Source organism: Emydura macquarii, unplaced genomic scaffold (genome assembly GCF_026122565.2).
Source record: "Emydura macquarii macquarii isolate MOO-44397 ecotype Brisbane River unplaced genomic scaffold, CSIRO-AGI_Emac_v2 contig_691, whole genome shotgun sequence".
NCBI classification, from domain to species: domain Eukaryota; kingdom Metazoa; phylum Chordata; order Testudines; family Chelidae; genus Emydura; species Emydura macquarii.
This window is the reverse complement of record NW_027130828.1, coordinates 3,819,869-3,832,393: the sequence shown is the minus strand read 5'-3', so window position 1 is coordinate 3,832,393 and position 12,525 is coordinate 3,819,869. Positions and strand designations below refer to the sequence as shown.

At 57.8% G+C, this 12,525-nt stretch overlaps 1 protein-coding gene across 2 annotated transcripts in view; it reads right to left on the bottom strand.

Annotated features, from left to right (window-relative positions):
- The window catches only part of LHX6 (LIM homeobox 6), a 39,294-nt gene extending 33,687 nt beyond the window's left edge, over positions 1-5,607 (bottom strand). The window contains exons 1-4 of one of the 2 annotated variants that reach the window (XM_067541753.1): positions 5,062-5,607; positions 4,154-4,225; positions 3,386-3,574; positions 3,101-3,222 (exon numbers count right to left, since the gene is read on the bottom strand). In XM_067541753.1, coding sequence (XP_067397854.1) covers positions 3,101-3,222; positions 3,386-3,574; positions 4,154-4,225; positions 5,062-5,232 — 554 coding nt within the window. In that variant the 5' untranslated portion in view covers positions 5,233-5,607. The remainder of the gene's footprint in view (positions 1-3,100; positions 3,223-3,385; positions 3,575-4,153; positions 4,226-5,061) is intronic. The other variant, XM_067541755.1, reaches the window with a different exon arrangement.
- Between the last annotated feature and the right edge of the window lie 6,918 nt (positions 5,608-12,525).

Below are 12,525 nucleotides of genomic sequence, written 5' to 3'. Positions count from 1 at the left end.
TTTGTCTTTACCCCTGGTGTCTGGGGGGTGTGTGTGTGTGTGTGACATTTCCACACTTCCCTCCACAGCCCCCAGGTTAGAAACCTCCTTTTTAAAAATTAAAACTGAGATTCTCATGTAATCCCTGGACTCCAGGAGCTGGGGATTTAAGGACAGCACCTTAGGGGTATCCACCAAAGACAAGAGGCAGCTCAGCCCCTCTCTGTGGGATTCCCATCTCTCTCCTTCCCCTGAACCGGGCCTTTCGGCCCCTCTTCTGCCCTGGGAACTCCTATAGCTGCGGCATGGGGAGTGTAACAAGGGCAAGGCTGCCCCGGAGAACATCCCTCTGCTGGGTGAAGGCAGTGCCCTGAGCAGTCTGGGTGCGCTCACATTTCCTGCGCCTGCACATGCGGCAGGCCCGGCCTGGCCCGGGATAGACAGAGCAGCCTGGGTCTCAGGCTGGTCTGATTCCCGCCCAGGCCCCTTCTATACCGTGCGCTTGTAGGAGCACAGAGCTGCACCACAGACCGGTCTGCAGGTGTCTAGCACACTGGGTCCTGCCCTCACCTCAGCCACCCAGCCTGGGCTCCCAGGTGCTTCCCTGGTGCTGGCACAGACAGGACGGCCGGGAGAGGCAGAGCCAGGCTGGCCTCAGGGTGCTAGAAATCCTGGGCGCCGGGACAGGCGTTCTCCCAGCCGGGCTCATTGTGGGGGAAGGATGCAGCCGCTGGCTGGGAGCAGAGACAGGGCCCAGGAGCAGAATGGGAGAGGGGCCACCCCGGGTCGGAGCAATGGTCCAGCCGCCCAGTGTCCGCTCTTCCACTGGCCAGCGCCAGGTGCCTCCGAGGGACAGAACAGAACCGGGCCGTTATCCAGTGACCCGTCAAGCAGCGTGAGCCCCGGGGACCCTCAGACACCCGGCAGCCGCCTGTGGCTGGGGCCCGTCTCAGGGCACAGCCGGGCCAGGGCGGTTGTCTGGCCCCACGCAGACAGCTACACGTGGACGCAGCCCGCACCGGGGCTGTCCGCGGAGCTGCTGCGTGGCCCGTGTGTTTGCACCGTTCATAGCTCACCGCAGGGCCGGCGGGACGCGCCCCAAGAGGCATCACTAGCTGCTCGGTGCCTCAGAACCGAGCTTTTCGTGACACCTAAGACGTGGGCTGGAGGAGCGAGCCGCAGCCATCCCCACCGCAAGGCCGGCCGGCCTCCTTGGGATTGGCCAGCGCCGAGCTTCCGCCAGGCACCTACCGGGGGTGTTCACAGCGCGGGAGCCAGGGAAGCAAGGGGCCGAACGAAAGCGAGGGGCTTGGCTGCTGCGGGTTTAAAAATCAGCGCATCGCTGCGCCCCGCGCAAGGCGCAGCCAACCCAGGGACATGTTAAGCCCCAAGGCTGCGGCTCGGGGAGCTCTTCCAAAGGCCCGCGGAGCAGGAACGCAGGGCCCCGGCTCCTCTCCCGCTGCAGGGGGCGCTTTCCGGGCGCGGTATTTTCATACCCCGTTCTCTGCAGTAAGGGCTGGGAACTGGGCGGAGCACATTTACCCTGCAGCCGGGGACCATGGAGGGCGAGTCCCGGTGCATTTCCTCGCGCGCCGCCACGACCGCCTGCGTCTGCCGGGGAGGGAGCGAAGCAAGAAACAAACAACGAAACCCGGCCCGCCAGGGAGCCGGCCCTGAACCGGGCCCAGGGAATCACCGTCAGTAACGGGGGAGAGACGCCGGGAACAGATTCGCCGGGGCCGCCCGAAGGGGAGCTGGCCCGGCCCGAGCATTGCAGGGTCTCTCCCTCCTGCCCCCGGGCAGACGCGCCTCCCTGCCGGCGGGGGGGCATTAACCGGGCTCCCCGCAGAGCTTTCGCCGCAGCCCGCCCTGCCCCGGGAGCGGCCCCGCGCCGGCCCGGGAGCAAGCGGCCGGCTCGCTTCGGCGAGAAACGGTTTTCGCGGGATTTCCCCCCGCTGGGGCCTGTCCCCGCAGCAGCCGGGTTCCGGAGCGCCTCGCCCGGTTCCTCGCCCCGCTTCACTCCGGGTGTCAGCCCCGGGGTGACTCGGACATCCGCGCAATAGGCCGGCGCCACCCCTCCGGCATTTCGCTGCGGGAAGGCGCGGTCCACGGGCTCTTCCTCCGGGGAGCTGCCTGGGGTTCCCCGCAATTCCAGCGGCAACAAAAATCGCGCAGAATCGGCCCGTCTAGCTCCGAGAGAGGAACTCCCTTCCCGCTAACGCGCCGCCTCTGAAAGCAGCTCCGCAGTGGGAAGCGGCTCCCCGCTAACTCCCACGGCCTGGCAGGATTGGGGCCACGGGAATTGCTCCCCGCCCCGGCCCAGTGTCTCTGGGGTCTGCAGGCGCCTCTGGCCCACAGGTCGGTCTCGTGGTTAGAGGCTTGGTTCGCAGTCCCACCTGGGTGAGGTGAAAGTGTCTCAACAACATGGCCCCGTGGCCCAGGCCTGCAACTGAAGCGTTGAGGGCAGCATTCCGGGCTCGTTCACACCAGGGGGAATCCGGAGTGACTCCGGATTTACTCAGGTGTCACTGAGATCGGAGTCTGCCGCTTCTCCCTCTTAAAATGAACGCTGCTGAGCTAGTGACCGCGGAGAGGAAGGAAACGCCACACACCCTAGAACCCCAAGATTCAAGCGGGGATGATCCAGATCAAGTCGCATTTCTCCCCCCAACCGGAGGCTGCAAAGCGGTGGGAGCGTCTGGGCTGCAGCTGCCTTTAACCCGCGTGCGACGCCAGGGCAGAAAGAGCCGAGCACTCAGCTGCCTAGCGGGGTCCAGGACCTGGCCTAGTGAGGGAGCCCCGCGGCGACCAGCCTGAGCCAGAGCCTGAGCCTGAGCCTGAGCCTGCCCCCTCCAGGGACGAAAACACAAATCCCGGACGGGCGCCTTCGCCGCCACCACCACTCCCGCACCAACAGCTCTGCGGGGGGGCCGGCTAAGGACACCCGGGCCCTCAGCACTAGGCCCCGTTTACACAGGGAGTCTGCAAACCGAATCTGCCCCCGGAAAGACAGACAGAGCCGAAGGAGCGTCGGATCCCTGGACTGAGGGCTGGCACCGGAGCGCGGGCGCGGCGGCGGAGCCGGAGCCGGAGCCGGAGCCGGGGCCGGGGCCGGTCCTACCTGAAGTAATCCACCTTGCAGAAGATCTCCTTGTTCTTGATGTAGCAGCTGTTCTGCTCGCGCAGCGAGGTGCGGCAGACCGAGCACTCCAGGCAGCGCACGTGCCAGATCAGGTTGTTCACCTGCGGCAGACAAGGGGCCTCCGTGAGCCGGGCTGGGGCCAGGCCAGGCTCATCCCGGCCAGGCCCGTCGGCCGGCCCCCCACCCCCCGGGCCGGTCCCCAAGGCAGGGCCCCAGGACCGCCGCCCCCCTCGCCGCCCCGCCCCGCCCCGCCCGGGCGCTCACCTTGAGGAGGTACCGGTCCAGGATCTCCAGGCCGCAGCTGTAGCAGACGTTCTTGCCGGCGGAGGGGATGGAGGAGGAGGAGGAGGAGGAGGGCGGGGAGCAGACGGACGGCGTGGACGGGGTGCTGGGAGCCGAGCGGACATCCTCCTTATCCAGGGCGCTGGGCAGCGTCTCCCCGTCGGACTGCGACTGCGGAGAAAGCAGCCCGCGGCGGTCAGCAGGGGAGTCCGCAGCGCACCGACGGCCCGCTAGGCACCCGCGGGGACCCCGGGCCTCACCTGCTGCGAGCGAGCGAGCGAGCGGGCCCCAGCCCCGGAGCCCCCCGCGTGCCCAGCCCCGGAGCCCCCCGCGTGCCCAGCCCGGCTCTGGAGAGGAGCAAGGCGCCCTGCCCTGTGCGCCTCGCCTCGCCTCTGCGCTGCCGCTGCCCCCACCCCCCGCCCGCAGCAGGGCCGGTCCCGTGGGGCCGGGGTGAAACCCCCAGGCAGGGACCGGCGCGCACAAGAGCCCGCGCCTCTGGGAGCCGGCGGCAAAGCTCCCGTGGGAGCGGCATCGAGCCCCCTGCGCAGCCGAGGAGCTGGGGCGGCGGGCTGGCCCGTGCGCCCTGGCTGCGCTCCCGGGACGCAGGCGGTTTGCGGACCCGGGCGCGGACAGCTAGACAGCTCCCTCGGGGACAAACGCCCCGGCCCCGCCAGGCTGTGCCAGGACCCGGGCTGGTGCCTGCGCACCCCGCAATCCCAGCGACCCCGCCCCGCTGCCCGGCAGCCTTACCATGATCTGCGGGTACTTGGTGTCCAGGCAGTGCGCGCTGCCCTTGGAGAGGGGCCCGTCCTGAGCCATCACCTTGAAGGAGAGAGCGGGAGAGGTTGGCGAGCGAGCGATCCAGCCGCCGGGGCTCTAGCGCCGGGGCTTTGGGGCGCCCTATATAAACCGGCTCAAAACAATAAATAAGAACTTTCTAGTGGCCATTTAAATCCTTTGCAACAAAAGCTGCGTCTCTTTAATGAAGCAATTTGAATGTGGATTGAATTCTCTCCCTGCCTGCACTTAACCCGGGCCTCTTGAAGTAATCGCTCGGTTCCCATGCGAGCCAAGGCGCTGAAAAAACACAAACTACCTGCAATTAGAAATTGCCGTAAATGCCCGAGATAAGAGGTATCCAGAGTGTCAATTCCAGCTGTCAATCAGGGGATCCATCAGGCCACCCAAAGAATTGCAAATTTGATTTTTTTAATGGTAGTAATTAAAAATCGAAATTCTCCCCCCGCGCGCGGAAACACAAAATGCAGCCGAAAGCGCCTGGATTGAAAATCCTCCCATTCGAGTGTGTGTGAGTGTGTGTGTGTGTGTGCGTGTGTGTGTGTAGGGGGGGGACCACAACAAACACACGTTCTGCTTCCAGGTCTGGGCGCTCGCAGGCAGCCCGTCTGCAGCTGATATTTAAGGCGCACGGAGGGCAGCAATTTTTGGATCCCTCGCCTCTGCTCTCCCCCCAAACCCGGCCCACTGGCGTTATCAAGGCGCTATTCAGGCAGACAATGCCCCGCGCTGCCTCCTGATTTGCCTCTGTCTTTGCTAAACGCTTTTTGAGAAATTCCTGAGCCATTTGCATGCAACGTGCGGGGCCCGGCGGGGCGGGTCGGGTCGGGCCGGGCCCGCTCTCCGCGCCCAGCGCTCACCTTCCTGCCCCCGGCCAGCCGGGCTCGGAGCAGAGGCTCCCGGCCACGGGTCTGTGGCAGCTCCGGGGACGCCGGGCCCCGCTCCTCGCTCACCTTCCCCGCGGGGGCGCCGGCAGCCGGGGGCGGCTGGCCCTGGCGCAGGGGGGGCCCGGGCTCATTCTTCCAGTACATCGGCGGGGCGGCGCGCCGGGAGAGCCGCGTCCCGCGCCGGGCAAGCACTCGGAGGCTCCAGCGCTTGGCTCTTCGCCCCGGGGGCTCCTGGCTGCGGGGCCCTGCCCGGGCAGGGCGAGGCGGCGGCGCTGGCTGGGCTGGAGCTGCCGGGAGAAGTTTCTCCAAATTCTTCCTCCCGCGGGCGGGACGCGCGGCTCGGCTCGGCTCGGCACAGTCCCCCGGGCGGGAGCGGCCGGGACTCCCAGCCCCGGGCAGCGGGCAGCCGCGGAGCCCTGACCCCGCAGGGCCCGCTTAGCCCGGCCCCGGCCAGGCAGAGAGAGGCGGCGCTGGCAGCCGGCGGGAGCTGCGGACTCTGGCCCCACCTTCCCTCGTCCTGTGCGCGGGGGGAGCCGGCCGGGCGCCCCGGGGCACACAGACGTGGCGCGGGGGCGGGGGGTCAGGCGAGGGCTCGGGGACGGGGCGGGGCCCGCTCGCCCAGCCGTGGTCCCATCGCCGCAGCCCCCGCTGCTCTGCCGGGCTCCGGCCCGGGGCCCGCCGGCCTGGGGAGACAGGCGAGGACTGCGCGCTGCGCGCCGCTCCCCAGCCTTAGGGGCGGCGAGGGCTGGAGGTGGCGGGGTGGGGCCCGGCCCGGCCCGGCCCGGAGGATCCTGCGCCTCTCTCCCCTCCTGGCTTCTGGGCAGCCGGGGCCGCGCTGTGGGAGTGACCTTACCTCTGCTCCCGGGCCGGGGCTCCCCGCCCGCCCCCTCCGCTCCTCATTTCCACCCCCGGCGGCCGGGCCAAGGCAGCCCCCGCGCCCTGCGGGGGACCGGCCGCACTGCCAGGGAGCTACGCGCCGGGTTTCCCTTCCTGCCACCCGGTCCAGGGGCTCGGGGAGGGGCCGGGCGGGGAGGGGTTCCTGGCTGACACCCCCCCAGCGGAGGGAACGAGCCCCGCAGAGCCAGACAAAGGGGAATTAACCGCCCCCCCCGTGTAAGTGGTGCGGTTCAAAGAGATGCCAGGAGCGCCTCGGGGCTCGGCTTTGAAAGGCATCCCAAAGAGCGGCTGCGGCTCGCTGCCCGCCTGCCCCGGTGCAGTGGATGGGGGCGGGGGGGGTCCTGTGGTTCTCCATATTCTCACCGCCTTAAACCCACGTGGCTAAAGGGTGATGAATGTTATTGCAGTGACGAGCTCTGAATGACATTTCCGACGAAGAGTCACTCAAGCAACCGTAGCCTTTCCTGGCCCCGAATTCGCACCGGATTAACTAAAGGTGGGTTTATAATTTGATTCAGTTTAAGCCGTGCCAACCCCCAGGGTGGACCCACTTCAATCACTTTACCAGATAAAGCCCCATTAGCCTGAGGCGCCCTCACCCCAAAGGCAGAGAGCGCGTGCAGGCAGGTGATTGCATTACTGCAACAAGGAGCTTCCCCCAGCCAGGTTTAATGACATCGGTACAATTTTCTTGTGTGGACAAGGTCTCGTGAGTTAAGGATGTAGCCCAACCTGGGGAGCAGGAGGGGGTAACTACAGTCAGACACCTGCATCCTGAGCAGATCCTGATCTCCACCAGAAAAATGTGAGTGAAATGGTTTTTAAACCAATTTGGTTCAACAGGTGCTAGTCCACTCATTTTGGTTTAAGTGCTTTACCGCCGCTTAGTTTAAATCAGTTCCTTTATACACTTATGTGAAAGGGGAATGCGCCTGGTTTAAATCAAGATAAGAGGGGGCACGCAGGAGTCTGCAGCCATTTCATGACATTGGTTTAAAATCACACCTTTAAGTAAACCACTGCAACTTTCTTGTGTAGACAAGGCCGAAAACTCCCAAGTAAGTGGCCTGATTTTCAACCGCACTGAAGTTTTCAACTGAACTTTAAGAGACTCTTCTTGCAATAGGCTAAGAGCATGTCCCCCTGTCTGTTTCAACGGCTGTGGGGGCTCAGCCCCTCTGAAAAAATATGGGGACATAGGCCCGACGCCATCAAAATACTCACGCTTGCCTATAGGTAACATTAAGCATTAAAGCAGCACCGCTGAGTTACTGGATTGCTTTGCCAGAGTGGACTTTATTTTGCTACTTTACTATCTGCTCTACCTAACGTCAGGCGCCCCAGTTGTTCAGGCCCTGCTGTGCATTTCCTTGATTTCTGCTAGGAGAAGGTTCACGGTGGAAGTGAGACAGTCGGAGCTTGGCAGCGCAGCAGTTAGCTTTGCCATTGCATTTGTGCTGAGCAATCTTGGTTTAAAAGGGTTTCATTAGTAACATGATAATTCTATAGCAGCGAACCAGCAGCAGTTCCACCATGAAGTAATTCTAGGAAGGTAACGTGAGATGATGAAAGCTAGAGATGGATACTCGTGGTTATTGATTTTGACAGCTAAATTGGTAAGCAAGAGGGAAATCAGATGAAAGTCATTTTAGAATAAATACAAGACATTACATTGAAACGTTCGGGTTGTGACAAAAACTGAGGGAAACCAAGAAAATTCAAACATACGATTAATAGTCCATCCTCACTTCAGTCCTTTGGGCCTCTCCACAATGACCTGAATGAAGGATAAAGTGGCAGTAGGAACAGAGACAAGTGCAAAGGAACAAATGCTGGAAAGAGCAACTTAAGCCACTTCTCCATGTTTATGAGTTCTGAATTAGCAGTAAATTCTTCAGAAAAGGAACTAGGAAATGTGGAGAAAATAAAGACACTGCTCAGTACACAGCAATGAGCCACTGGGTTGTATTAAGGGTGGAGCTGGGTGGCATTCCCTCCCCACATCTCATGGGGCCTGGCCATGCTCCCCTGAACATTCCTCCGTGCCCCCCAGGGAGGAGGCGCCCCACAGTTTGGGGACCTCTGTCTTATGCAAATAAAGGCATGGAGTTCTGAAAATTCTTTGGTTCTCCATTGTGACTGTAAATCCAATGATACCTCTGTCTGTTTCAGCTGTAGCTGCTGCCATTGCAACCCGGAGGGGTGCCCCCTCCACACCCGTGGAATGCCTGACCCTGACACGGAGGAGAAAGAAGCAGATTAAGGTGGACATGTTCTTAGAGATCTCGAAAGCCAGTGCTGCATCAGATCAGAAGGTGTGGTGGGCAAATATACCAGACGGCCTGGAAAGGGAAAGAGGGGACAGGAGAAAGGCCCAGGATCCCCATCAGAAAAGGACAGTGAGATGCACCAGGACAAAAAGGGGTATTTCAGGCAACAAGTACAGATGCTGCAGACTCTTGCTGACCTGCAGCTCCAACTGTCGCAGGCTGGCCTCCCTTTGCAGTCAGTGGAGACCTCCATTACAGCAGCTCCCTAGACCACCCCAACGTTCCACACAGCATCATATCTCCCCCTTCTGGTTTTGGTACTCAGATTTTTAGTTTTTGGAGATAAATTAATCTTTTTTCCCCTCATAACACAGAGAGCAGGATGCCTCGTGCTACTTGAAACACACATTTCTTGTCCTAGAACAGGCCGACACAACTCATAGGCTCAGTAAATGTACAGCAAGCACTGCATAATTCCTAGGTTCATCAGAAGGCAGTGTGATTCACAGGTAATTCCTAACCACACCCAGAACTCCAGGGCCAGGCAATGCACTGACCAGCACAACATATTACTGTGGCTGATAAAGTGCTTTTTCAAGGTCTCCCACATGGTTCTGGGTTGAACTCTGCTAATGGCGTTTCTGCCTGGCTGTTCAAAGTCAGCAGACAGCCACTCCACCTCTGACCTCCAACAACTTTTCCCCCTTTGCTTCCCAGATTTTTACGCAGGACGTGTTAGGCAACTAAGACCATTGAGATATTTTTCTCACCGAGCTCTAATCTAGTTAGTGAACACCGCCGGCCTCCCTTCAACCTACCAAAAGCGCATTCAACTGTCATTTTGCACCTGCTGAGCTGGTAGTTGAATCTTTCCTTGGCGCTGGCAAGGTAGCCAATGTACAGCTTCATGAGTCAGGGAAGCAAGGGGTAGGCTGGGTCCCCCTCCTCACTATTGGCATTTCAACATCGCTAATGGTAGTCACTGGTCAAAGCAAAAAGGCCCTGCTTGCAAGCTTCCTGAACAGTCCTGGGTTGTCAAAGATGGGAGTGTCATGCACTTTCACTGGCCAGCCCACACTGATCTCAGTGAAGCATTCCCAGTGATCCACCAAAGCTTGCATACCCATAGAAAATGATCCCTTTCTGTTGATATACTCTGGGGCAAGGCAGGCTGGGGCCAAAATAGGTTTGTGCACGCTGCCTATCACCCCGTTGCGGGTCAGGAACTCCATAGCTGCAATCCCATCCATCCATAATGCCCTGCACAGTGCCAAGAGTCTCAGCCCCACACAGCAGGATACAATTAATGACTCTACACGTTTTTATGACAACAGCCCCCACTCTGGATTTTCAATTCCAAAAGGATTTCCCACTCAGCCGTAGCAAGCTGGTGTTGCAAGCTTCCACAGAGCAAACACCCTCGCTTCTCCACGGTCAGTGCAGCTCTCGTTCTAGTGCCCATGCGTTGGAGAGCTAGCATGCGCTCAGCACACCGATCCAGGGACGTGGCCGTTCAAATGTGGCCATTCTGCAGGCACTGCTCCTCGTCCCAAACCTGCATGATGAGGCGAGCCCAGCAGTCAGTGCTCAATTCTCAGGCCCAGGGGAGGCGCTCCACCATGAACCCCACTGACCCCCTCGATTTGCTTTTCACTATGTCCCTTAGCAATCTGGCCTCAAAGAAATCATGTGCCCCATGGGAGCAGTGCGTGCTGCAGCTCTGCAGATACCAGAGGATCGTTTGGGCCATGTTTGCAATGTTCCTGGCAGCAGTGCCAGCGCCTTACTTCTGTGCGAGATGGTGGACAGTGCTAAGTGCGGTGCAGGTTTGTGGGATTTTAAAGAGCCATGACAATTATGGGCTAGGGATTGTATTATAGGATGGAAAAAATTGCCCCCTCTGTGCAAATCATGTGTGCCCCATAACACATTGTTCAAGTTCCCCAAAGGTATTGTGCTAGAGGGTGACACGTTGCACACTGGGATCTCTACCCACAGGGCATCACCCTGGGTGTCAATAAAAGCATTCCTGCTGCACGCCCAAAGCACAGACACAAACAATACACTAATCGCTGGGCCTTTACACCCACTAACTTGCATCAACCAACGTCTGTAGCATAGACATGGCCAGAATCTCTGTTGCCCATCTGTGGCCTGGGGACCAACCCTTCATTCCTTGGCCATCCAAACCCCTGCTGTCGCTTAATCAGAATTCAACCTGTTCTCAGGGGGTAGATCTCCTCTGAAGTCTTGAGTTACTCACATGTACCAAAAAATGGTACTATTTGCCTACCACTGGTGAGGAATAATAAGTGTCTGCACAGTGCTTTGAGAATGCAAAACACTAATTGCCACGTATGAGTAACTACTTCCTTTCTTCCCTGCACCAAAAACATCAAAGTTGGATAATCTTTGATGCTGGTAAGAGCTGCTCGTGTTAATCAGCATGCAGCCAACATCGCAGGAGATTTCTAGAGTAACAAGGTGGGTGAGGTAACGTTTTATTGGACCAACTTCTGTAGGTGAGAGAGAGAAGCTTTCCAGCTTACACAGAGCTCTTCTTCAGGCCTGGGAAAGGAACTCCCAGCATCACAGCAAAATGCAAAGGGGAACAGAGTGTTAACATAAGTAAGGTGTTGTGTGCAGACTTGTGGATTCTCTTTCCCAAAAGGATAGTGGTTCATGAGTGGGGGTGTGTGTGTGTGTGTGTGTGTGTGTGTGTGTGTGTGTGTGTGTGTGTGTGTGTGTGTGTGTGTGTGTGTGTGTGTGTGTGTGTGTGTGTGTGTGTGTGTGTGTGTGTGTGTGTGTGTGTGTGAAAAACCACTAGTATAAGTATGCAGAGTCTTGGATAGGTACTATTACTTGTTGGAAATACACCAACACAAATACAAATTCTGAGAGTTGAAAGACCACAAAAAGTTAAATCCCAGCCCCTCTGCATATGGTATTCATTCTTGGTCGCCCCACCTCTAAAAGGACAACTCAGAAACAGTATACTGATGCAGAATGAGCGCCTTTAGGATGCAAGATTATCTAGAAATGAAAAAAGAATGGACACTAGCTTTACTTCCATCTAGCCCTTTTCTTCACAGTAACATCAGCACCATGGATTCAACCATCCAAACTTCCAAGGTTATGTCTGCACCAAAAAAAAAAAGGATTTTTTTCACACCAAAATAGCAAACGCAGTATAAAATCCTAGTCTGGACAGTGCACAGGCAGTTTTTACAACGATGTAAGTAGTTGAGGTCAACTCCAAATGTGGGAATATAGTGTTGGCCTCAACCAGCTGCCCTATGTCTGCCCCTTGCAAGCAGAGAATGAAGGCTTTTAAAAGCACATGGGCGGCACTAAGATATTACAAGGAAGGCCATATAGCTGCCTAGACAGAGATTTGCAGTACTAGTTTAGTGACCAAAGCGGAGGTTTCTTATGCCTTTTAACCTGACCCATTACTAGGAAGTGGGTGTTCTTGCAAAAGATTAGAATAACGTCTGTGAGCATTTACATCATTTACGCGATGCTTTCCTATTAATGACTGTAGCCCATTGCTGCAATCAGTAGGAACAGGTCTATACTACAGAGGACACCCAGTGGGTAACGAGCTTCTTCCAGAGATGAGTTTTCAGATTTTTATCAAACCCTATAACAGACACCACACATCTTGTTTCTACTATTTGCTTCCCCCTACACTGTATCTTCTACCTCAGAAAGGGGAGATTTTTTGCTGTGGCCACTTTTATTCACATTCTCAACCAAATGCCCCTCTTTCTAATGGTACAGAATGGATGACTCTAGCTTGCTCATTCCTTCTTTTGCTAGTCATAAGCAATACAGGGTTGCAATAACTGTGTGGCCCCCACAGACTATGGTTAAAACCACATCAGCATGGTTGTTGCTATTCAACTGCAGCCTGGAGAAGGATTTTTCCTCTGCTAGGGTGGGAAGTGGAGGCTTGGTATCGCCACATGAAGATGATTCTCCTTTTCATATCTCATGGAATGTGGAGGAATACTCTAGACAGGCGTATCCCAGGCCTATGTTACCAGACCTTCTGTGACAGTACAATGCCATTCAAGACTAAATCACAATTAGTTCTGATCTCACCACCAAGAGAACTTTTTTCTTTATGGATCATATAGTGTCCCAAGCATTCTTTATGCTAGAGTTCTGGAGGCTCACTTCTACATAGATTTACCTAGCATTTTGTCTCTCTCCACCACCCAACGCCATTAGGATATTAGCAATCCCTCGTGTGGAAAACAACCCA